The 23333-nt window shown below is 45.6% G+C and overlaps 3 protein-coding genes across 5 annotated transcripts; 1 reads left to right on the forward strand and 2 right to left on the reverse strand.

The window, feature by feature from the left end:
• Window positions 1-291: 291 nt before the first annotated feature.
• Window positions 292-10140, reverse strand: itih5 (inter-alpha-trypsin inhibitor heavy chain 5). The gene is made up of 14 exons (XM_076111326.1): window positions 10027-10140; window positions 9905-9949; window positions 9084-9241; window positions 8347-8448; window positions 7746-8014; window positions 7399-7568; window positions 7015-7131; window positions 5099-5270; window positions 4579-4888; window positions 2495-3177; window positions 2159-2212; window positions 1182-1298; window positions 722-1099; window positions 292-551 (listed from the first exon to the last, which is right to left on the reverse strand). Exons 1-14 carry the CDS (start codon window positions 10138-10140, stop codon window positions 292-294), a joined length of 2949 nt encoding a protein of 982 aa, XP_075967441.1.
• Window positions 9065-19957, forward strand: itih2 (inter-alpha-trypsin inhibitor heavy chain 2). 2 transcript variants are annotated; one of them, XM_076111319.1, is made up of 22 exons: window positions 9065-9249; window positions 11593-11721; window positions 12290-12322; window positions 12587-12625; window positions 13340-13512; window positions 13588-13692; window positions 13771-13933; window positions 14012-14119; window positions 14239-14367; window positions 14456-14572; window positions 14740-14908; window positions 14998-15123; window positions 15236-15417; window positions 15840-16025; window positions 16112-16251; window positions 16536-16708; window positions 17378-17536; window positions 17695-17808; window positions 17998-18196; window positions 18275-18447; window positions 19372-19483; window positions 19563-19957. In XM_076111319.1, the coding sequence occupies exons 2-22, from the start codon at window positions 11626-11628 to the stop codon at window positions 19708-19710; spliced, it is 2844 nt and encodes a 947-aa protein (XP_075967434.1). In that variant the 5' UTR covers window positions 9065-9249; window positions 11593-11625; the 3' UTR covers window positions 19711-19957. The 2 variants fall into 2 exon arrangements, with proteins under 2 accessions (XP_075967434.1, XP_075967436.1); XM_076111321.1 differs by having other exon boundaries at window positions 11616-11721.
• Window positions 19858-23054, reverse strand: kin (Kin17 DNA and RNA binding protein). 2 transcript variants are annotated; one of them, XM_076111328.1, is made up of 12 exons: window positions 22800-23051; window positions 22631-22725; window positions 22501-22544; window positions 22291-22413; window positions 21711-21895; window positions 21567-21615; window positions 21435-21486; window positions 21229-21352; window positions 21020-21145; window positions 20835-20934; window positions 20599-20699; window positions 19858-20157 (listed from the first exon to the last, which is right to left on the reverse strand). In XM_076111328.1, the coding sequence occupies exons 1-12, from the start codon at window positions 22911-22913 to the stop codon at window positions 20098-20100; spliced, it is 1173 nt and encodes a 390-aa protein (XP_075967443.1). In that variant the 5' UTR covers window positions 22914-23051; the 3' UTR covers window positions 19858-20097. The 2 variants fall into 2 exon arrangements, with proteins under 2 accessions (XP_075967443.1, XP_075967444.1); XM_076111329.1 differs by lacking the exon at window positions 19858-20157 and having other exon boundaries at window positions 20599-20724; window positions 22800-23054.
• Between the last annotated feature and the right edge of the window lie 279 nt (window positions 23055-23333).

Here is a 23333-nt window from a genome sequence, read left to right on the forward strand (position 1 = left end):
ATATTTGTCGTGTGAGGAAAAAAAAAACATGCATTCCCAACAATGGTTGTCTCAGAATAACACCTCAAAGTGTGTGTTTAAGTGTTTTATTTACAGTTACAATATGATTGCAAAAAATAATACACATAATATAATAAAAACATTTAATTTTCATTAGAAATGATACAAAAATATATTCAAAAGAGAGCAAAAGAAAACTGAAATGTGAAGTTTTGTCTTTTGGAAACGTCTGCTGGGACGTGATATGGATGCAGAGTACAATGAGTCCCATAAATGCTTCAGTTCGTGGGATCACACTCTGTTGGTCCCGTGTGGCCGGTCCCCCGTGTCGAACATGTGCGACGTCAAATAGTCCTCGTACTGTCCGTCTATCAGCTTGGCTGCGTTGTTGCGGGCGAACCAGCAGTCCACGCTCTGAGTCCCGCTGTAGATCCTCCTGCTCTTCTGAACCACCGGCACCGAGCGCTCCTTCACCTTCAGGACGGACGACGGCTTCATGTCTCCTTGTGCCGGAAGCTCTGCCAGTCCCACTTCCTCATACAGGAACTGACCTGAAAGTAGACACGAAGCAACGTTATTTTAGTCTCTGTTAAGTCTTCGAAGGCCAGCCAGTAACTCTAGCTTTTTGTGTTGATGTTAGGTCGTCAGAAATGGGGCCGTTTGTGACTCCACACCTCTGTTTTTATGTAATTAACCCTCCAAGCCCTCATTAAAAACCTACCCAGCAGGCCGTGGCAGTTGTGCGACAGCCCCTTGCTGTTACCGATGTAGAACCCCAGGTGGTCTCTCTGGTAGGGGGCCGGATTCTTGTACTGATGCAGCAGGATCACAAACACGATGTTCCCTCCGACCGTCACGGTCACGTTGGACTTTCCCGCGACGGACACCGACAGAGCGCCGCTGTCGACGGCGACCGTGGAGTGGCAGGGCAGCACCATTCTGTCCCGCCCGTCCAGGATGACTTTCTTAGGCGTCACCTCGATGTAGGCGCGCCTGGGCTGATCCACCACGATGGTGATGGTGCTGAAGTAGGTCCGCTGCTGCTTGTGGCTACCGGGTGGAGCCGCGGCGCCGATTAGCTTACCGTTTACTGTCACACCTGGAGACAAGTGGCATAAATAACCAACCCGAAGCATAAATTATGTGGATCTTGACTTGAAATAAGGTTGTTTTTTTCTTACCAGAGTACTTGTGGTCGGACACCAAGCGCAGGATGTGTCCAGGCTCACCGTTGATGTTGAAGCACACGGTCAGTTTACTGAGCGGGAACTCCACCACAAAGTGGGGGTCACCATCCGCTGAGGTAGTTTAAAGGTTAGGAGAGAGAGAGAGGAAAGTTACATTATTTAAAAGAAACAGGCTTGAAAATAGATTGCTTCAAGTGATGTTTTTAAGAGCTCGGTGTAATTCAAATTCAGTTAAAATACACACTTAGATTTGAAATGGCCAGAAACCCTCAGGAACATGTTTGAGAATACTCATCTAGTTACAGGTGCTGAAAAGGAGACAGGTGGGACTTTGGCTCTCTAGCTTACAAAGAAAACTAGTTAATTTTACACGTTGTGATGAATGAAACCTTAAAACTCTCCAAACCTCTTAAGAAACCTGATCAGTAGCTGTCTTTAATTTGTCAATGTTTCTCAGATCTGTTTGTGTCTCAGATCTGATTTCATGAGACGGTTTATATACCTTTGAGCTGGTGTCTCCTCAGACTTGTGAGAACCTGGCTGAGATGAATAGAGAGCAACAGTAATGACGGGGTCATTAGCCCTCACTAACGGCCTCTGATGGGGTCCCTCTCTTTACTCTAACGCAAACTTCTCACCCCTCGACTCGGCTCCCATTCGACCACGGTGTGTGTTTTTTAAAGTGCCACTTGTGTCGGTATTTCAATTGGACCCTGCGGGTTTCTTTTCAGGTCATGTTCAGAGGACTGTTCCCTCAGACTGTCTGACGAACATCCAAATTACAGGCCGCCCACACACAGAGTGTAGAGAGAGTGTGTACTGTACATTCCCCCTCTCGTCTCTTTCAAGTCTTTCGGAGTCTTGTAGCCACTGCATATGTGCTCGCGGTATATAGGTTTTCGGATGCTATCAGATGAAACAGGCCACGGAAAAATATACAAATGTTTACGTGAGAGAGAATGTGGAATCACCTGATGTTTTGGAGAAGGTGATGGATTTCTTGGCTGGTCGTCTCTCAACTTTACCTGCGAGGAAGAGAATATTTATCTACTGCATTGAGTCAGAGGGCGGCCATTGTTTGATGCTTGATGATTGTTAGACGTCAATAGCTGTAGTTAGCTTGGAGTTACAATGGCTTCCAAAGGTGACACAGTTAAATGGCTTGAAGTGTCACAGAAAAACTTCTCAGATCTCCCTTTTTATCAGCAGAAGAAGTTTATTAATTTGCAGTATTTTTGGCGGAAATTTTGGACCTGACGGACTTTTCAGACACCCTTGTTAACCTAATCTAGGAGGCACAACCTCACCAATCATGTTGCTCAGAGAGGAAGTCTGGCTTCCTGGCTTCCCGTTGGATTTCTGTGGCTTTCCGTCCTCTGCGTCGTCTGGCAGCTCATTGGCAGTTGACACAGCGTCGCCAGCCGATGGGGGGGTGGTGGGCGCCGGAGCCATGGTGCCGTCAGCCAGGACCTCGGGCTTCTCCACCACCAGGTTGGTGAGCGGGGTGAGGAAGTGGTAGGTCAGAGACAGATTGGTGGCCTGCTGGATGTGGTCCTCCCTCTCCCTGCTGGTTTGGCTGCGCAGCCGCGATCGTAGCCCATCCTTGACGCTCAGGAAACCCCACAGGCGTTCCACAAAGTCGTCCGCTATCAAACTCAAAGCGACTCCTAATCCCTGTGCGACCCCTGACCCTGGAGTCTTAGCTCCGGCCGCCATCGCCGCCGTGGCCGCCTTCACGTGTTTCTCAGTCTCCATCTGTCGGTGCCGCAGCGGGACGTCGGTCTCCAGGACAATGCTCTTGTCGTTGTTGCTGGCCGTCACCTGGACGTGGAGAGATTCTGCGCTGTTGTTGGACAGCTTGCCGGCGATGACGATCTCAGAGCCGTTGAAGTAGTTGGTGAACAGATGCTGGGTGACGTACTGGACGGAGTCCTCGGTGTAGTTGATCCGTATGTCCGACAGCAGAGGAGTTCCTATCTCATCGTAGAACCTAGAAAAGGAACGAGGAGACATCTCGAATTCATACCGGCAAAATAAGTCGTTTGTCGTCGCCTTCCACAACAACATGAGCTCGAAAATTGCCTCGAAATGTTGTTGCATCTACGGCTGGGGCAGGGGCACCGAGTGTGGAGTGAGAACGGGTTGCCTTATTCCTCATTGCTTACTTTTACACATTATTCTCGCAGTACCCAAACTTGACATATGCCTATTCTTCTCTGTTGATCATCAATCAGTAACCTGTTCAGTGCCTTTGCTCAAGGGCACATCAGTTGTTGAGCGTGTTATTACAGGTTTCATCAAATGTCATGCTTCTTCAAACAGAGGCCACCTTCTGGCCATAAACCTGCTTGTCTAACCTCTCAAAGCTAATTCAACCCCACTTCAGAGTTTGTGCACACATTCATAAAGGAGTGTATGTAAAGCAAAGGTTGCGAATGTGTTTGTGCGTGTGTGTGTGTACAAGTCCTATGTTCTGTCCTTGTTATCGCGCCGCCGTAAACCTCCTCACCTCTTAACCAGCGTGTTTGTTCAAGCCGGACGAAGTCTATCTGTTAGCCCTCACGTACAAACTCAGATGCAGGTTTCACAACGCACACGCGCACACACACGCATTCCTGCTCCACTGAACAAACATCTTGTGTGTCCGAGTGCGGAAGAGAGAAGAGGGTTGTGTGTAAAGGATAAGAAAAAAAAAATTGTGTGAGAGAGAAAGGGTGGCTGTTGTAGTCTGTGGCTGTGCCATGTTGAAGTTTATTAAAGAGGACTGTTGTCAGCACCGTCACATTTGCGCTCTGCGTTCCCTCGTAGCTTGATGAGAGATGGACGGACGCGTCAAAGGGGAAGAGGGGAGGGATTAAGGAGAGCTAATTGCTTAATAACAGCTGGATTATACACATGTGGAAGGGTATTAAAAGTAATAATCAATGATATCTTCTTATAAATTAGGGATTCTTAGTCTTTTCTTATGTCATGTTTGAAACGGCTAATGTGTAGAAGGTGTTTTACGGGAAAATCTTGTTTGATTAGCGAGTAATTTCTGGCAAATGCAAACGTAGGGATCAAACATGGAGACAAAAGAAAATGATGATATTCTATGAAATATTTGAATCTACATAGAGGAACCAGTAGATGTAACATCCCATATGGTGGCCATAACGTGTATTTTTTCTCAATAATTTATCGTCTAGATGACTTAGAGTCAGAAAAAGGGACTTCTGGCCTCAAGCCACCTTTCCTCATTTCTGTTGTCAGATGTAAATCTTAAATGGACTAAATAAGAGACACGTTTGAAAATGCCTTTAGACCCACTTCCAGACCACACTGTTAAGCCAGTCTGAGGCCAGTTTCAAGCCTTTTGGAAGAAGTATTCCATCAACATATACTCTCTTACCCTTTGAGCATAGCGCTGGCGTCGGCGTCCTCGTGGATGCGTCTCATCATCCCACAGTTTTCCAGAGCCATGCGCTCCAGCAGCCGGTAATCCACGTCGTTCCCAAGCCCGATGGTGAAGATGCAGAACTTCTCTTGCACGGCTGAGCGGGTGTTCCCGAGGATCGCGGTGGACCGGATCTCCCCGACCGTGGGCCGTCCGTCCGTCAGGAATATAATGAGGGAGACGCTGTTCGGGCTGGCGTCGGGGCTCAAGAGGTAATCACCGAGCAGAGTGGAGCCGGTCCGGATGGCACCATCGATATTTGTCCCTGCAGTGAAGAGGATAAACCATAAATATGTTCTCATATGCACTTAAAGTCTTCACTGAACCATGCATACGTGTTGCACCAGAGTCACTTCAAGTTAAGCAATTGTTATTGACAACTCTTAAAAAGTTATTCAATCGAACCAAATCATATTTCTCTATCAAAATATAGGAACTGTGAAGAAGACGTGCCAAAAGGGTAACAATGCCTCACCTCCAGTGGGCATCAGCATGAAAATAAACTTCTTGGCGTCTCTGACGTTAAGGGGCGTCACCGGTACGAGGCGATTCGGCTGCCAAACTTTGATCCTGTTGGAGAAGCTGATGAAGTTAAAGCGATCGCCGGGTCGCAGATCCCTCAGAATGGTGAACAGAGCGTCTTTAGTCTGAGAAACGGAGAGAAATAAAGTAATTTCACTTAGAAAACAAGACTAGGGTTAACACAGACAAATGTGAAAACTCTTGCGCCAAGAGAATGCTGGACACAGAACGTGGTCATGGTCTCTGTGGTGCAGCCGTGCTTATTGTATCATAACACTAGAGCTGAAACAAAACCGTGACCCAGAAGCCCAGTCCTCTGACCAGCTGTGATGTTGTGATCACACGCACCCTCCACCCATGAATCAGGCCCAGGAGGGTGGGGTCAATAGTTGTGAAAACTACACTCAAAACAGTGTTTAAAAGGTCAGAGACCTAGTTAATCTGAACATGTTTTATGTCGATCCATCAGCTTTTTGGAAACTAAAAACGCCCTTTTTTTCGTAGCTTGACTTTGATCCTGCATGTTTAAATTTATTTAGTGGATTTGAATGGGTTCCGTAAGTTTTTATATATTATTTACAAAACACAGACTGTGTAATCATTGCATTGCAAACTTGCAAGCGTAATTTCTGGAGAAAATAGCAGTTTTCTCCAAGAAAATTATATTTTAGCCAACATTAGTTTGATTTTACTCTGAAGAAATGGGATTTTTGTGGAACGTTTGATACGTAGAGTTTTGTCTGTTTGCCGATGATTCAGCATTTTACCCTTTTAACCAGTATCCCCTCCGCCAAGGAGGTTATAGTTTCGGTTCAGTTTGTTGCATCTCTCTGTCACTCCTCCGCCGCCCAAATATGGTCACTTCCGTTCCCTGGTTGCAAAGCCAAGATGGCGACGACCAAAACACCAAACTAGAGGCTTCTAAACCAACCAACAGTTCCCAAACCAACGGGTGACGTCTTTTGACGGCCTTCTAATTTGCTTAGAATGTGTCTGTGTAAGAAATTAGACGAGCAAAAGTACAAAGACTTCTTCCTGCTTTTTCACCATGTCAGTATCTCTGCTGCCCTGAGCGTGGGTGCGATATATAATTAGGCTCTGGGGGGTTTATAGATGTCTATACTGGCCGTATACATCAGGAGTCAGAACCACAGACTGAACCACACTGAAACAGTCTATTGTGGAGCCACATCAAAGCACACTTGTTGTTCTGTTCCTGCAGCCCACGATGGGTGGGGTAATGGGGTCGAGGGGTCGAGGATGCTGTTGTCTAGAAAGTTCCATTACCCCATAGACGTTGACCTTCCTCCCTCACAGCACGGCCTTGTGTTGTATGTTTCCACTTTTCTTTTCTCACTGAAAATCTGTTTTTCCTCTCCTCTGTTTCTGCACTCAAGGCAGCTGCAGAGATCAGCTCTGAGTCTGGCCGAGGGGGATTATCGTGCTATTGCAGATGGAGGAGAAAGGTCTGATATTGATATTCCAGTGTGGGAGTGAGGAGGTGGGGGGTCAGGTTTCTGATCCAATACAGGCATTGAAATTCTGCTTAAAATCAGGGTCAATTGCTTTGCATGCGAAGCCAGAATTTTCTCTGACACACCCCTTCTTATATACAGTCTGATCACGACCCGTATTTGCCTTTAATGTTAGGCGGCTACAGTAATTATGACGGGTGCAAAAGAGGAAGTCAGGTGACGTAGTATAAAGAACGACAAAGTCTGCGTAGGAGACCGATGTTCGAGTCCTGTGTGAACGTAGATAACTCAGATATACTGACTGCATTAAGAATGTCCTTAATATATTGCATATTCCTGCAGCTTAGACTTGACTTAACAGATTTCTAGATATCCCCTGAGTGTGCTGCTTTACCTGTCTGATCTTCGTCCCCAACATGGAGGCGCTGGTGTCGATCACAAACACCACATTCTTGGGCACAACTGGCAGGTCTTTAGGAGCAAAGTAGTGCACGAAATGGCCGTTTAAAACCTGGGAAAGAAAGAAGTTTTACAGGCAGTGAGTTTTGAGCAAAACGTAGTTTGGTTCTGAAGAGAGAGAAAGAGAGGAGAGAGAGAGAGAGAGAAGAAGTTTGGCAGCGGAGAGACTGCAGTGGCAGGCAACCAGAGAAATGAATCACTAACAGGTGGGTGGATGAGTGTGTATAGTGCGTATCGCTGGATGGGAAATATGTGTGCACACTTGCAAAATATGAAAATGTTTCAGTCTGCTTTTCATTATCCTTCTCTGTTTCGATACCTGAATGTCTCCGATCCCCATGTCTCTCTGCACGTCGTAGCGGATCACAAAGTCTCCCAGGATGCCGTTGGTGGTGATCTTGGCCTGCTGGACGATGTTGGGGCTGAAGGTGATCCTGCAGACGTTCTTTTCGATTTTGATCGCGGTGGTGACGGGAGGCTCGGTCTTGGCTGACGGCACAAAGACGGGAAGTGTGTTTGTGTTTTGACAGGCTCAAGAACAAAACTCTGGAACAAGTAGCAGCGTGTTCAAAATAACAGAAGTAGAGAAAAACAAAGCAAACTAAGAATGACAAACCACAAAGATATGTGATAAAATGAACAGAATAATAAGATGTATCTGTAAACCTGGAGTCTTGGGTGCGTTGGGCCCGTTAGCGGTGTTGGTGCTCCGGCCGTTGCGGAGCGGCAGCACCTGGAGGTCCGTGACGGGCGAGTGGTCCACGATGGTGACATCCAGGCTGAGGCGGCTGACCAGCTGCAGCGGCCGCAGGCTGGTCACGAGCTCGTAGCGTCCCAGCCGCCGCTGCAGGAGCTCCTCATAGGTCAGCAGGAACACGGCACGGTTCCGACCCGGGATGCTGGCCGCCATCCTGAACACCTCGACCTCCTCAGGACTGGAGAGGAGAGAGGAGGAGAGAAAAAGGTCACTTTAATGTCAGTACTGGAGCATGACATCTTCCTCCCTCTGCTCTGCTCTTTAACAGCGGAGTCAGTGAGTCACCAAATCTCATTTAATGAAATGTCACTTTTCATCTGACAGCTTGGAAACGGGACGTCACTCCTTCCACATGTCACCTCTCGGGGTCACAGATTCACACGACGGATAAATGATCTCCTTCATCACACTCTCTCTGTTTGTAGCTGTTTAGTTGAGGTTTCACTTGCAGAAATAGGAGCATTAGAGGTGATTAGGAGGAGCCACACACAGACTCTCAGGTCCTCTTACCTTGCATCACCTGACTCTTTATTCCGGGCCTTGCCGTTGTCCTGCTTGACCCTCTTTGCCTTCGGCATGACCTCGCTCTGGTAGACACGCCCTCCAATGATCCTGGTTCACGGGGGGTCAAAGGTGGAGGATTAGAGCGCCCGCTAAATATTCAGGACCACCCATTGTCACGTTTCAACAGGGTGCCCTCACACAAAAAGACAGGGTTTTTTTTAGGGGAGAGGGGGGTCCTCTTGTTACCTTTTTATGGGTGCACGGGGATGAACTCTGGTCACTGTGTGTGTGTGTGCGTGTGTGTGTGTGTGTGTGTGTGTGTGTGTTTTAACAGCAGCTTAAACGTTTCCACCCTTTTTTGTCTCCTATCATCTCCATGGCAGCAGAAACATCATAAATCCTCCCAGTCAGTCAGACAGAATGATGCTATTTTGTATTTTAGTTCTAAGGATAAAAAATAAAGATTTAAATATTTTCTGTGAATCTATTCTCCTTTTTTGAAGGTGATGAAGTGTCACAACAACAAAAGAGTCAACAAGGTTTGGAGTCACTGTTGTATCTTCTCATTGAATCATTTTCTCTGAGTTTTATGTTTTAACATGTTGAAAGTATATTCTCATATTCTGAACCCACTGAGGAGATACAAAGGTTCCCATGCACTTATGTAAAACCCCTTTGATCCTAATAATCCTTTGACCATGTTATTATGATTATAGCTCCACTATCTGTGAGGTGACTCTTACATGGTGAAGTTGGAGACGTAGGCACCAGCGGGGAACTGGAAGACGCCCTCTGCAGCGGCGGAGTGCCGGTTGAGCATGGCGCAGTGCACCGCGGTGAAGGCGTAGCGGGAGATGATGGTGGTCTTGATGGAGAGCTCCTGGATGTGAGGCTTGGTCTCCTGCAGAGGTAACGTTCAAACGCAATCACTGCAGAACCACCCACACCAAGATATCAGCTGAATTCTAGATCAGTTGTAAACGCTAATTTGGCACGATTTTACGCGGCACTGCTGCGCGTAACTACCCCCCCCCATTTTATTTTTGATTAGCAAAGCTATCTCCTCACAAGAAAGCCTGGATTTCCACATAGTTACAACAACCAAACGGAATTTGTTCCCATGAGCTCAGATCCAGTGCATTACAGAGACTCTGGCACATCTGCGCGCTTAGCGGATCTCATGTGCGTCACGCCCAAACAAAGCGCACGAGTTTAGGGCGACAATAGACGATCCTGAAGAACAGAAACTAGGTCATGCGTTCTGGGTGACTTTTAAAAAGTATAAAGATCTATTTCATCAAATGTGTTCTTAATGCCAGGGAGGTCAGTTCACCATAAACTCCCGAAGTCTCAGAGTAGCGGCAGATTAAAATGCACCCAAATGTTGTTAATGTGCCAAAGTATCTAAGACGCCAGACGAAGATAGGACCTTCATTTTATTCTTCATTTTAAACAAATTTAATTTTAACACATATTTAAAAGTTTTACTTAAACCATACTTTCTCCTTTAGCCTCTACATGTGAAGAACGTAGATTCAAATTTAAAAGTTAAATGTGACTTTACCTTGCTGAGTATAGTTTTCACCTGTCGTGGGACTCTGCGTGGTGCCTGTATGTGCAAAAGAAAAGGAGTCAGATATGGAAATCCAAACACCAGAATGTACAACACACTTCTAAACGTCTTACAATGTCTAATTCAAAGTCTGCGAGCTCGGAATCAATGTCATCTCCAAACTGGGATTCCTCCAGTTGTCCGAGTACACTCGGGCTGAAGCATAGCAGTAAAGTCAGCAGCAGCATCTTGCAGTCCTTCTCCGGTAAAACTTAAAAAGATGAATGGGACGTTATTCTCCAGCGCGCGGCGCGTCTCCGTGTGTCCGGATCAGAGTGACCGGATCAGAGAGTGGACGCGGGGTGGAGGAGAAAATACGCCCACCCATCTGGAGGAGAGAGACGCGGTGCTTTCAGTTCCTCTCCTAGATGAGGGGCAATTTGGGCTGCTGCCTTCAGGGGGTGTCGGAATCAAGTAGCCTACGAGTTAAACCCCGAAATAATTTAAATCTAGTAGAAGTATAAAGTGAAGGCGTCTGATATTAGTGTATTTTCTATGTTAATCACTTGTATGTTATTCACACCATCATGGTCAAAGAGAGAAATCTATTTGAAGCTCTCCCACATGCGCTACTTGTAATCACCACTAGGGGGCGGACAGGAACCTTGTTAGCTCAAAATGACCCCAATGTTTGAAATGCTGTGTTTTAATAGGCGAGTTTGATGCATTCTATATCTTTAGCGTTGAGTGTTTTAATTCATTTTTATAGAGTATAGACATTAGATGGTTTCGGGAAAGGCAGAGATGGGGAGACAATTTCTTTATTTCACAATCACCACTCGAGGAGGAGCATGGACATACAGTACATACTATAAAGCCTGTTTAGAAGGACGTGCATGTGCTGATTGAAGAAGTACTACAATGGAAAACCTCCATTTATGATTTTGTTAACGTTCTGCAGAAGAATGCTTCTTCTAAATGATGTAAACACAACTCAGAAGCTGGAGTTCGGAGACCTTCGTTGTCTCTTATAATATTATATTATATCTATATAATATTTATTCATTCACTATTTGCATTAGATTATTGTTTTTTCAATAACGATGAAAACAAAATTCCCCATAATTCCAAATCTATTATTTCCCTAGAAATAAAACATTTAATCAAAATCTAAGTGACTGTAAAAACATCCACTTTTATATAGAATTACAACGTGAACGAGGAGACAGAAATGCTTCTGCTGTTAGATCTACTCTGGTGCCATCTTGTGGGCACATTGCAACATAACATCTTTCTCTTGTAAACTATAGAAATGTGCTTTAAAAAAGTTCATCTCTTTGCCTTTGTAATGTTTAAAAAAGCTGCCACCTTCATGTCAGAAACGCACCACAAAGATATTTGACCCAAAGTGCACCATACCGGTCAGTTTGTCACTTTTATATCAGTTTGACATGAAATCTCTGAGAATGAGTCAAATCTGTTTTATTTACACACTGCAGGTCAAGTTACACAGTGTCCTTGTCGTCTCTGGTTTGACATGAAACACAACAAATATTGACCGGGACTGGGAGTTGATCAGTTCAGTGGATTTTAACCTTCAGTTTCCAGCTCGGCTGTGTCTCCTCGAGGCTCACTGCAGAAGGACCGTCTGTCTCCCAACGCCGTTTATTCTTATTTATATGTGTGTGTGTGTGTGTGAGGGTGTTTGTGTTTGATCCTACAGGCCTGGAAACATGAGGCGTCTGCTGCTGCCTCTTCTGGGGCTCCTGCTCCTCCAGCAGGGCCGCTGCTTTGAGTTTGTGATAGACGGAGAATGGGAGGACGAGAGGGTGAGTCGGAGGGTGTTAGCAACCATTCTTTAGACTAATATCAATCTTAAAGTATTTGTTTTGATTTATAAATTGAAAGAAAGCTAAAATATACATTTATGAACAGATGTTGCATGTGTTGGTGGTCGTTTGTCCCTAATGACTGTCAAGAGGACATCACTTCCTTTTTCATATCATTGGTTTTTATGTGATTTTAGGATTTTTACAAGTTAAATTGAGACTCAATTCAAAGAGAAAAAGTATATTTTTTCAGCGAATTCTCGTCATTTGAGATTTTTTTGTGTATATTTGAATTTTTCAAATGAAATCTAAATTCTTGCCCTGACCGTGGGCCGTTAAAACTCATCTTTGTACAGCAGAAGGTTCATTTATTTTCTCTACTCTCTGAATCGTGCAGAATAAATCTTATAAATCCTACTGCGCAAATTCTGCATGATGAATTTTCATCAATGTTACAACAAGCTTTCTTGTGGATGTTTTAGTTTTTTAATTAAATCTTTTACAGTCAATTTAGAATTGAACAAAGGAAACGATATTGATTGTATTTTCTTGTTCTCTCTGCCTCTAGTCAGATCTACGGGATCATCGGGAGAGACACAAGGTGAGATCTCCTTCGGAACAAACTGACATTTCTTATTTGCTTAACATTTTCTCGTTGGTGTTGCAATAACAGCGTCATCGATCCACGGAGGGCAGCATGTTACTGATTACACAGAAATGAACAAGGCATCATCAAAAACGAACCAACGGATCCTGATTTGAATCCTGTCATCTGTTTCTTAATAACGGCGGCTTTTTAAATGTATAATCTTCTCTCAGAGAGCAGATTAAGACCGTATGAAGCTGACGTGTTTGTGTGTTTCAGAGAGCGATATTGACCAGGGAGGAGCAGGAAGACTTTGAGGTATGACTCCCTGTTTGTTGTCCACTGTGACAGAGTTTAACCTTATCTAATAGTCAATATGCTGCTGTTTGAAGAGATTCTCATGACTGACGGGTTATTGACTTTGTTCTGCACCGATCCTGCTCTCATTCAGTCTTTCTCTTCCCAACAAATCAAATCAGTTGGTTTATTATTTTGTGGTTTTATCACATTTAGGGGAAGTGTATAAGAAATGTTCCACAGGGCATCTATAACATTCACCTGTTCTTAGGGTCATAATGTCAATCAAGTCTTGATACAAGTAGATGCAGAATAAAATAGTTTGATATTGTCATAACATTTTCTAAATTTAAACAAACTTAAGAGAAGATATAAAGAGATCTTTAGTTGTTTGTGGTGCACAGTAGGAAATAAGTGAGACAAAGACATCTCTTCAATATTAAGATATGTGGGGAGAAAGTCTGGCAAAAATCACATTAAGTCTTATATCAGAAAAGATAACAAAGTCTAAAAGAAACAATCTTGATATGGGATCACAAAAGCTGCGACGCCAAATCAGGCCAGGGGTGTAAAGTGGTGTGGGAGGGGGGCAGTGGCCTCTTTGCCAGCTTCATTTTGATCTCAACACACCTGTAAAAAAACATCACGGCTGATAATTAAGAGACGTCCAGGTCAGAAACAGGAAAGAATTCTAAGAGAATCACTTCTTCTTCTTCTGTCTTTGCCCCCTCACAGGCCGTCCGCGGAGATGACGTCACCGTCAAGAGCTACAAGGTGGAGAGCCGCATCACGTCGCGCTTCTCCCACACCACCGTCAGGAGCTCGGTGGTCAACTCGGGCTCCAAGTCCCAGAGCATCGGCTTCAACGTCCAGATCCCCAAGCGAGCTTTCATCACCAACTTCACCATGTGAGTCCCGCTTTCACAGCGTCCCACGCGGCCTCTTATAGAGAGAGCTTTGACTCGTCACTGTCTGTGTTGCAGGAACGTGAACGGGGTCATATTCGTGGGCTCGGTGAAGGAGAAGACGGTGGCCAGGAACCTGTACGCCCAGGCCAGAGCCAGAGGCAAGGCGGCGGGCATCGTCAGGTACCGGATCGGCCCTCTTGGAGCTCAATCCTCTATGGAGCTCACCAGCGTCACTGTAAGATGTTTTCTGCTTTACAGGGCCAACTCCCAGGACATGGAGACGTTTAAGATGGAAGTCCACGTGCCTCCAGGCAGCAACATCGAGTTCGAGCTCCACTACCAGGAGATGATGCAGAGGAGGCTGGGCTCCTACGAGCACTTGCTCTACCTGCAGCCCGGGAGGCTGGTGCCACAGTTCCAGGTTAGGATAACAGGATGAATCCATGTGTTTGCCTCTGTGTCAACCACCGATCGTCAGCTAAACCCAGAATCTCTCCAGGTGGACGTGTACATCTTTGAGCCGAAGGGAATCTCCACGGTGCAAGCGGTGAACTCCCTCGGAGAGCAGTTTGAAGAGCTCATCAAAGTTACATTGTCCAAAGACAAGGTGAGACACATTCAATTGAAATCATACGCTTTCTTGGCAGAGACAATAATACAGAGTTTTTACTTTAATGTGTCAGAAGGTTTGACGGTTTGTTTCATGAACTGTGTCTTTGTCCCCAGGCTCATATCGTCTTCAAGCCAAACCTGCAGCAGCAGAGAAAGTGTGTCAACTGCACCGACAGCGCTATAGACGGCGCCTTGATCGTCAAATATGACGTGACGAGAGACGGCAATGCCGGGGAACTGCAGGTGTCAACATCTACTGTCTAAAGCCTCATTAATTAACTTTAACATCGCGTGAGGCTAGAAACTGTTTTCATTTTGCGTTGTCTTCCAGGTGTCAGACGGCCACTTTGTCCACTTCTTCGCTCCCTCCAACCTCTCTCCTCTTCCTAAAAACATCGTGTTTGTCATTGACGTCAGTGGATCCATGTGGGGAGTCAAGATGAAGCAAGTAGGTGGTTTGTTTACAAAGAGTTCTGTGCACTTTAGTCCCTGAGGGTCCAGGGTTTAAGGCCCAAGGGGGGGACATTGGAATAATTCTTCACCACTCTCTTCGTGAAACGCTGCCCCCCTGTGGTCATTCTGCAGAGTGCATTTAATCGCTGACCTCTCTCACAGACGGTGGCGGCCATGAAGGCTATTTTGGACGACCTGACCATAGATGATCAGTTCAACATCATCGACTTCAACCACAACGTGCGCTGCTGGAGAGAGGATCTGGTCCCCGGCTCCTCCATTCAGGTCGCAGATGCCAAGAAATACATCGAGGACATCAAACCCAACGGAGGTGAGAGAGAATATTATTCTTTAATCGAGTATTTGATTGTTCTGATGAGGCTGCTCTGTGTGTTTATGACTCTACTTTACTGTCTCCAGGTACCAACATCAACGAGGCGCTGATGAGAGCGGTCCAGACGCTGGTGAAGGCGTCCAACCAGGGGATCATCGACCCTCGCTCCGTCTCCATGATCATCCTGGTGTCTGATGGGGACCCCACTGTGGGTAAGACGGACTGATCCAGCTGCTTGGTTTCACACCGGGAGAAAGAATGCACTGATTTTAAAAAAGTGAAAAAAACATGGAACTGTCTCAGTAAGATGCTGATTTCTTGCAGGTGAGATCAAGCTGAGTACCATCCAGAAGAATGTGAAGCGGGTGATGAGGGAGGAGTTCTCTCTCTTCTCGCTGGGCATGGGCTTCGATGTGGACTACGACTTCCTGGAGCGCATCGCCATGGAGAACAGGGGCATGGCTCAGAGGATCTACGCCAACCATGACGCTGCAGAACAGATACGGGTACGACGACCGGGGGGAGAACTTCACCTCCGGCAAAACACCTCTACGTCACTAAGATCATAAAACATCTTTGTTCTCTTCCTGAAAGAGGAATTAGCTTCATGCATCATTTGTTCTTTATTATATTTTGCAAAGATGGAATATGTTGTATTTTAAGTGCAGAACAGTAAAAACTAAGAGAAAAGATTAAGATTAAGTCTTGGTCTACATGCAGCCATGATAAAACCGAGCTGACGTCATCTTATGATTTACAATATATCGTATGCATTACTTTCACATGTTTAATTGTTACATATGAAAAGGTAATTTTCGTGTGAAAATACCATGAAGACATGTTGATGTGCTTAGCGAGATCAGGGTTTAGTTCCTTTATGCCCCTTAAAGATCAGCATCTTCTACATCCCCTCCTCTTCGCCCTGCAGGCCTTTTACAGCCAGGTCTCCTCTCCTCTGCTGAGGAGGATCACCATCCAGTTCCCAGACGACACGGTGTCGGACGTCACCCGGAACAGCTTCGACAAATACTTCAGCGGCTCAGAGCTGGTGGTGGCCGGGAAGGTGCTGCCGTCCGAGAGCAACACCCTGACCAGCTTCACCACCGCGTTTGCTGTGAGTAAAAACAAAATGCAGGCTTTGAGGGGTTCAAGGGAAGGGAATGGTGCTACCAGTGTCCTCTGTCCCATCTCGTCCTGCAGGCCCGCCTGGACCTCACCCTGGAGACGGAGGGGGACTTCGCGGAGCTGGACACGGAGCTGGCCAAGCAGCAGCACTCGTTCACGGGCTTCGCCAGACAAATGTGGGCCTACATCACCGTCAAACAGCTGCTCGCTGAAAGGTGAGAGGATCATGAGCACACCGAGGGATGGAGGACTGTTGAAACATGAAAACATGGCAGGGTGGTAGGAAGGTCCTGAATTCACCAACAGGATTTAGTAAAAAAAAGAAATCAAGAAACAAGAAACATTAGGGTCAAAATCAGGCCTACAGATGACAATTCAATCATAAAAGTTCATAGGAAACATGGTTACTGGGTCCAAGAACCTTCCAGTAGACTAAAAGTGTGGAAGCATGATGGTAATCTGGTCAGTATTTGACAGCTGCAGTGTTTCTCTCCCGCAGGTCTCTGGCTCCCACGGCTGCCAAGAAGAGGAAGATCACCCAGAAGATCATGGCGCTGGCCGTGGAGCATCAGTTCGTCACTCCTCTCACCGCTCTGCTGGTGGAGAGCGAGGACGGCAGGGAGAGGCTGCTGGCCGACTCGCCGAGGGACCCCAAGCAAGGCTGCTGCTCAGGTGCCCGACAGAAGATGCGCCGTTTTAGTGTTGATCAGGCGGCAACCTGTATTCTCTCTAGTGTCCACCAGGGGGCGACTCCTCTGGTTGTATAGAAGTCTATGAGAAAATGACTCTACTTCTCTCTTGATTTATTACCTCAGTAAACATTGTAAACATGAGTTTATGGTCTCAATCTCTAGTTTCAAGTCTTCTTCAATACAGCATGATGTTCATTTAGTACATTATGGTCCATTTAGAGTCACACAGACCATAAAGCAGGGGATGCTTTAGGGCGGGGCTTACTGTAAATGACAGGTCTATAGCACGGTGTCCAAATATGGTCACTTCTGTTCACTGGTTGCAAAAAAACAAGATGGCGGTGGCCAAAATGCCACGCTCAAGGATTCAAAACTGCAGGTCACAAACCAATGGGTTTATATACCTTCTATGGTGTTGATTGATGTCTAAACCTTATTTTTTTAAAGTGTAGAGACTGGAAATAGGCCGGAGATAGAGGGCTAGGACATGGACAGGACAGATTTGAGCAAGATTAGATTTTTGATTGGATCTTCATCTGACCAGAAAGGTTAATAAAATATTCAACTTAATGTTCCTAATGGAGTCCGTAATGACGATGCTGATCAAAACGACTCCTGCGTTAACTTTAAATATGTCATGTGTATGTAGGCTCAGGAGTAGGAGGAGGCGGCTCTGTGTCCAAGGGTTCGTCTCCGTCGTATTTGACCTACGATGCTCCACCCTGGGTCCAGATGACCACCTTGGCCCCCCCGAAAGAGGTTGTGAAGGGCACCTTGGAGGTGAGCCTGCCTCAGCGCGTCAACTTAGGTAACACACACACACACACACACACACACACACACACACACACACACACACACACACACACACACAGACATACTTCTGATTTCTTCCTTAAAGTCACGAGTACTCTTCCAGCTGCAGTGTAAAATGTTAAAACGTTGCTCGATGTGTTTGTCCTTCAGTGGACAACGACCCTCACTTCATCGTCCACCTGCCCAGAGGAAACATGGACGTCTGCTTCAACATCGACTCCACACCTGGACACATTCTCAACCTGGTGTCTGACAGTGGAACAGGTACTAAACGTAGTACAATACATACAAACTTGGGTATCGGATGACAAAGGATGCTCAATAATGTTTCACTCGTCTGTTTTGCTGCAACTTTCAACGAACCTGACTTTAACCTCGATGATAAATACCAACTTTTCATATTTTGAGCTTCGGTTTTGACGCATCTGTGACATTGGAACTCCCGTCCTAAAGGCTTGGTGGTGAACGGTCAGCTGGTCGGCTCCAAGCAGGCGATCAAAAGCAAACTGAGCACCTACTTCGGCGCCATCTCAGTCTACTACCAACCGGACGGAGTCGGCGTGACCGTCGACACCGACAGCATCGCCTTCACCGACAGCCAGAACAACCACTCCTTCACCTGGGGCGCCACGGCTGGGATCACGCAGGACGGGTAAACCGCCACACACTTTATTTACAGCGTCTGCCTCAACAACAAGCTGATTTTTAAAATATTCTCTCTTTGTTTCAGTGTGAGGATCTCCATTGTGAAGAACTCTCATGTTTCCATCTTCATAAATAATGACATCGAGGTGATGGTGCTACTTCACCGCGTGTGGAAGAAAAACCCCGTCAATGTGGACTTCCTCGGCGTCTACATCCCCAACGACAACCGGTACTCCCCTCTGGTCCACGGGCTCATAGGTACGAAACACTCACAGCTACAGACCTTTACTGTGAGTCAGACATCAAGCCTCACGCTGTAGAAAAACATGGACGAAGTCACCCAGAGGCCCCCAAAGGGAGGACGTCTTCATCAGCGGCTGGACCGATTTTATCTAAATTTGGGAAAACATATATACTATAAAATGATATCACACAAAAGCACCTCTTTAAATCTCGTGTTTACCAGAGATTTCTTGGAAATAAGTCATTCGGCATGAAAAAATGATGAACCAAGACCAGTGTAGTTGGATTTTTGGAGCCAGCATCAAGTGGCCACTAGTGTTACTGCACCTTAAGGCACATAGACTGGTGTTACTTTACAGCTGCTGCAGTAATATTCATCTGACAAACTAGTACAAGTATGAAAATATTATAAAAAGTACTCTTAAGAGCCAATTTAAAGGGAGAACCAGCACGGGAGCAAAGCAATGTACTGCTGTGGACGTATTTTAGTCACCTAAAAATAATAAATATCAGTTTAAATGTACACTATATTTAGAATATTTTCACTTCTTTACCTTTCTGTCAGAGAACTGAAGATGTTATCTCTCTTTAAAGCCACCAGACCAGCAACTCATGTGTTCTCCGAGGTAAAATGACTGTTTTTGTTAATATAATCTTGAGGCTTTGAAGAGAGGTAACGGCTTCAGTTCCCCGTCTGAAAGGGCTCTTTCAGGGCAAGCTAAAGCATTCAAAATAATCTTCATACTTAGTACACTTTTACTAGTATTGATTATTTTTAGGTGTCTATAAAACAGGAGTTAGAGACTGTCTTACTTGACTTTGTGAAACCGGCAAATCGTAGCCAATAACACGCTTGTTTTATCTGACACGCAGGTCCAAAATGTCCCTTTTAGCTGTTTTATTTAGAGCTGAACGATATGTGTGATCTCTTGTCTTCAGGGCAGTTCTCCAGAGAGCCTGAGGTGAGCGTGTACGACGTGCACGAGGGAGTCGACCCTCTGAAGAAGGAGGCCACCATGGAGGTGAAGGGCAACAAGCTGCTCGTCACCAGGTATACGTTTAGACTCATATGAAAGATATCAAACATCCAAACATGTCTCTGATTTAAACCATGAACTCGTGTGTTTTAGGGGTTGGCAGAAGGACTACAGGCACGATGAGAGACGCGGCTCCAGCGTCTACTGCTGGTTCATACACAACAGCGGGAAGGGCTTCATCGACGGCCACTACACCGACTACATCGTCCCAAATCTCAACAGCTCCCTGCCGACGCTCTGAGACACGTTCACGTATCACATTCATTTAAAAGAGCGGGAAACACAGGAGCCAGAAGAAAGATGGGAACACAACTCTCCCACTGGTGTTCATGTATCCATTTTATTTTTCAAGTTTCTCTTCTAATTGTTTTCCAAAAGAACACCGGAATCATTTTTTCATTGAGTTTATTTGGACAAAATGTACATCTGTACATGACAAATGTACATGATCAACTTGAATATTAATACAAAATAAAAAACAAATTGAACACGTTGCTCCTCTGTGATGACTCCCTGGGAACGCACTGCCCGGGATGACGATGCGTTTATGTACAGGCGACAGCTCGGGGGGTAAAATGAACTCTGACACAGTAGAGTCCCTGAGGTTCGAAACGGGAAGGTTGTCGGTTCAGGCCAGTTTTGAGAAATCCTCATAGGCGACGTCCACTCTCTTCCCCTTCTGTTGACCCTGAAGACGAGAGAAGGTGAGACTTTAATGACGAAAAATAACTCTAATGCAAGTTCTTACAACTCGAGTCTCACATTGTATAGATTCTTCACCAAGAATGTAGTCAGAAGATGTTAAAACGATCTCCAGAACCGTCACTTCCGCCCGCTGAGCCGCGTTAATCAGCATTTGTGTTATCAAATATTTTAGTCCAAGTTGTATTTTCGGGACTTTTTGAAGTTTATTCTCACGCGGGAGGAAAGCTGAACACTCTTCTGTCTAACGTGGTGTGAATACAGAGTATTAAGATCAAGTTCACCACTAACTGACGGGTGATTAAAGGGTTGTTTTCTCATTTTATGTTCAGTAAAAACAGATTTTCTACACTTAGCATCTAGATAATAAACCAAAGACTAACACGTGACAGGTACAGATGTGGGAGGAGCCTCTGGATACACTTACAGACTCGAGCGTGAGTGTTGCGCTGAAGTTCTTCTCGTCTATTCCCTCCAGCAGAGCCTCCGTGTCTCTGTGCGGACCGTTCAGGATCAAAACACGTTTACCTGCAGGAAGTTTGACAACAAGAAGCTGAGGAGGATAGAAAGATGCAGCTGAGGTACAAGATGTTCCCACCGTCGATCAGCGCTACGTTCAGTAACAATCTGTAGAGCGACTTTTAAAGCGTTCCGGTGGTTCACCTGGTGCAGGTATCACCGTCTCCACATGATTCTGGTCCAGTTTCAGTTTGTCTCCGGAGTCGATCATCTTCACCACGGCTCCATATTTGTCTCGCACCTCCTACGAGAAAATAAAACACGGCTTTCAGCGACACACGTCTCCAACACAACGCATAAACACGCCGTCAGCTGCTCAGCGTCATTACCATGATGACGGCCTTCTTCTTGTGGTACTTCTCTCCCAGTCGCTTGGTGACGACTTTCACCACAATGTTGGGCTGCAGCCAGTAATCTGTTCTGACCGACTGCTTCTTCCTCTTCTTCTCCTCCATCTAAACGAGATGCATCGCAAACCGGGGTGAGTACAGACTGAATGCAGAGAAGCGTAAGAGGACAAAAACATCATCTTCTCTACCTCCATGATCTCCTCCAGAGCAGATTTCTTCTTCTTCTCGCTCCGGGTGTCTGAACTGGTGTCTTTCCTCTTGGTGGAGGACGCTGCTGCTGCTGCTTTGAGGGCACTAGCACCCAGAGCAGAGCTACAGGGAGACGCGACACGATTAAATTATACTTGCTTGATAATTAGCCGGCACAATTAGCAACGTGCCAAGACGTCTGTACCTCGATTTGGAAGGCCCGGCGACGGATGAAGAGGCGCCCATGTTGAAAGCAACTGCAGGAAAACAGGTGAGGGTGAGTGGAAAGAAACCAGGGAAATGTGACGGATCACAAAACGAAGCAAAAAAAACAAACCTTTTTCTTCTTCACTCTCACGTTTCAGCTCTGTGAAAACTGGATTTTCCTACAAAATAAAATACAGGAACAACATATTTTGACTTTGAATCTATTGATCTACTGAGCACGTGCGAGGCTGAAGTCCGTGCTGCCAGCACTCACCTCTATCTCTTTGCCGTCGCGGCCTCTGCGGACCTGCTCCTCGATGAACTTGGCGCTCCTCTCCTCGTCGTCCAGGTCCTGCTTCTTCTTCCTCGCCTGCTCCTCTTGGCGGCGGATGGTCTCCGGGTCGCGGTCGATGTACTGGACGTACCAGCCTTTAGGGGTCTCGTCCACCTTGCAGAAACCTAGCAGCAACATTCAGCCGATTCTTACACATATAACATGATGTAGCAGTAACTGGTTTCTGAACATTGTGTCTGATGGTTAAATTTATATATTTACAAATAACAGAAATGTAAATGTTGTCTCCTCCATTTTCAACCAATCACATGAGCGAGAATTTTTTAAAATATAAATCAAATGATGGTGATATCGAGACTGATCTCTGACCCCACGGTTAATATTTACCTATGTTATGTACTTTATTTACTTAATATTGTCATTCCAGTGCTCCCACATCTGTCTACTCTGCAAATACAGAAGCTGTTGCACATCTGTTTGAGGACAGAAGCTCCTCTCCTAAATGTTTCGTTGTGGGGTGTAGAACTAAAAGGTGTGCAGCTGTATTAAGACACTTTACCTTCTCTGCCCAGCCACTTGGTGAAGTCGGTGAGCGTCTCCCACTGCGTGGAGTTCATGTGCACGTGCTCTCTGTGGCTGATGTATTCATTGTAAATGATGTTGTTGTGCACTCGCTTGGTCCCTGCAGGTAGAGGAAGAAAAACAACTTCATGACACAGCTGCTGTAGAGCAAAACATCTGGATGTGTGTGTGTGGAATCAGGACTCACCGAAACGTCTGCTGAGCAGCTCAATGAAGTCGTTTTTGAACTCACTGGGAGGAAATGAAACATTAATGAACTCTTCCATCTGAAGAACTCCACTTTACGTGATTTATTTATGAGCCATAACGGAACTTACTCAGAGAAGTAGTCCATGAACTTGTTTGGGTCCTCTGAGGCCAGCAGCAGCTGCCTCTGGTGGGACTCGGCCATGCAGTGACATTTGAAGCCATTCTAGAAAAGACAAATAAGTTAAAAAAAATAAAATGAAATACACTAAATCAGACGGATTTAACCGACCATCTCACCTCATCTCGGCATTGTTTTTGACACATCTGACAATACCATCTCAGCTTCTGGAGCCCTTTTGATTTTATCCGGTTGGCTATCGCCTTCGGGGAGAGAAAATCAGCTTTCCCCATTATGACGAGCAACAACAAACACAAAACACCCGCTACGTGTTTATTTATAACGCTTAAAGTGAGGGAAAAGTCTCCTCGAATCCCGGCTACACCATGAACAACCACTAGCTGCTAACGTAAACCGTTTCCGCATGTCATAATCTCGCGCGAAAGCTTTAATCACGCGAGAACTGTAGCTGCATTCAAGCACTTGTCTTAAGCTTCGGATTTAACACAATATTCAGTAAAACAGCAAACAAAAATACAATACTTAACAAATAAGGAGTAAAAAATAAAATACGTACCAACAATATAACATACTTAAACCATTACTTCATTAAAAAATTGTTACTGTACATATACATGTGAGGTGGACATAGTGCGAATACTTTAATGCTAATACATTTGGACAATAGTACAATTTTTAAAACAGGACTTTTA

This window comes from Anarhichas minor, unplaced genomic scaffold (genome assembly GCF_050575085.1).
Source record: "Anarhichas minor isolate MPS153535 unplaced genomic scaffold, ASM5057508v1 ptg000045l, whole genome shotgun sequence".
Taxonomy (NCBI): Eukaryota; Metazoa; Chordata; class Actinopteri; order Perciformes; family Anarhichadidae; genus Anarhichas; species Anarhichas minor.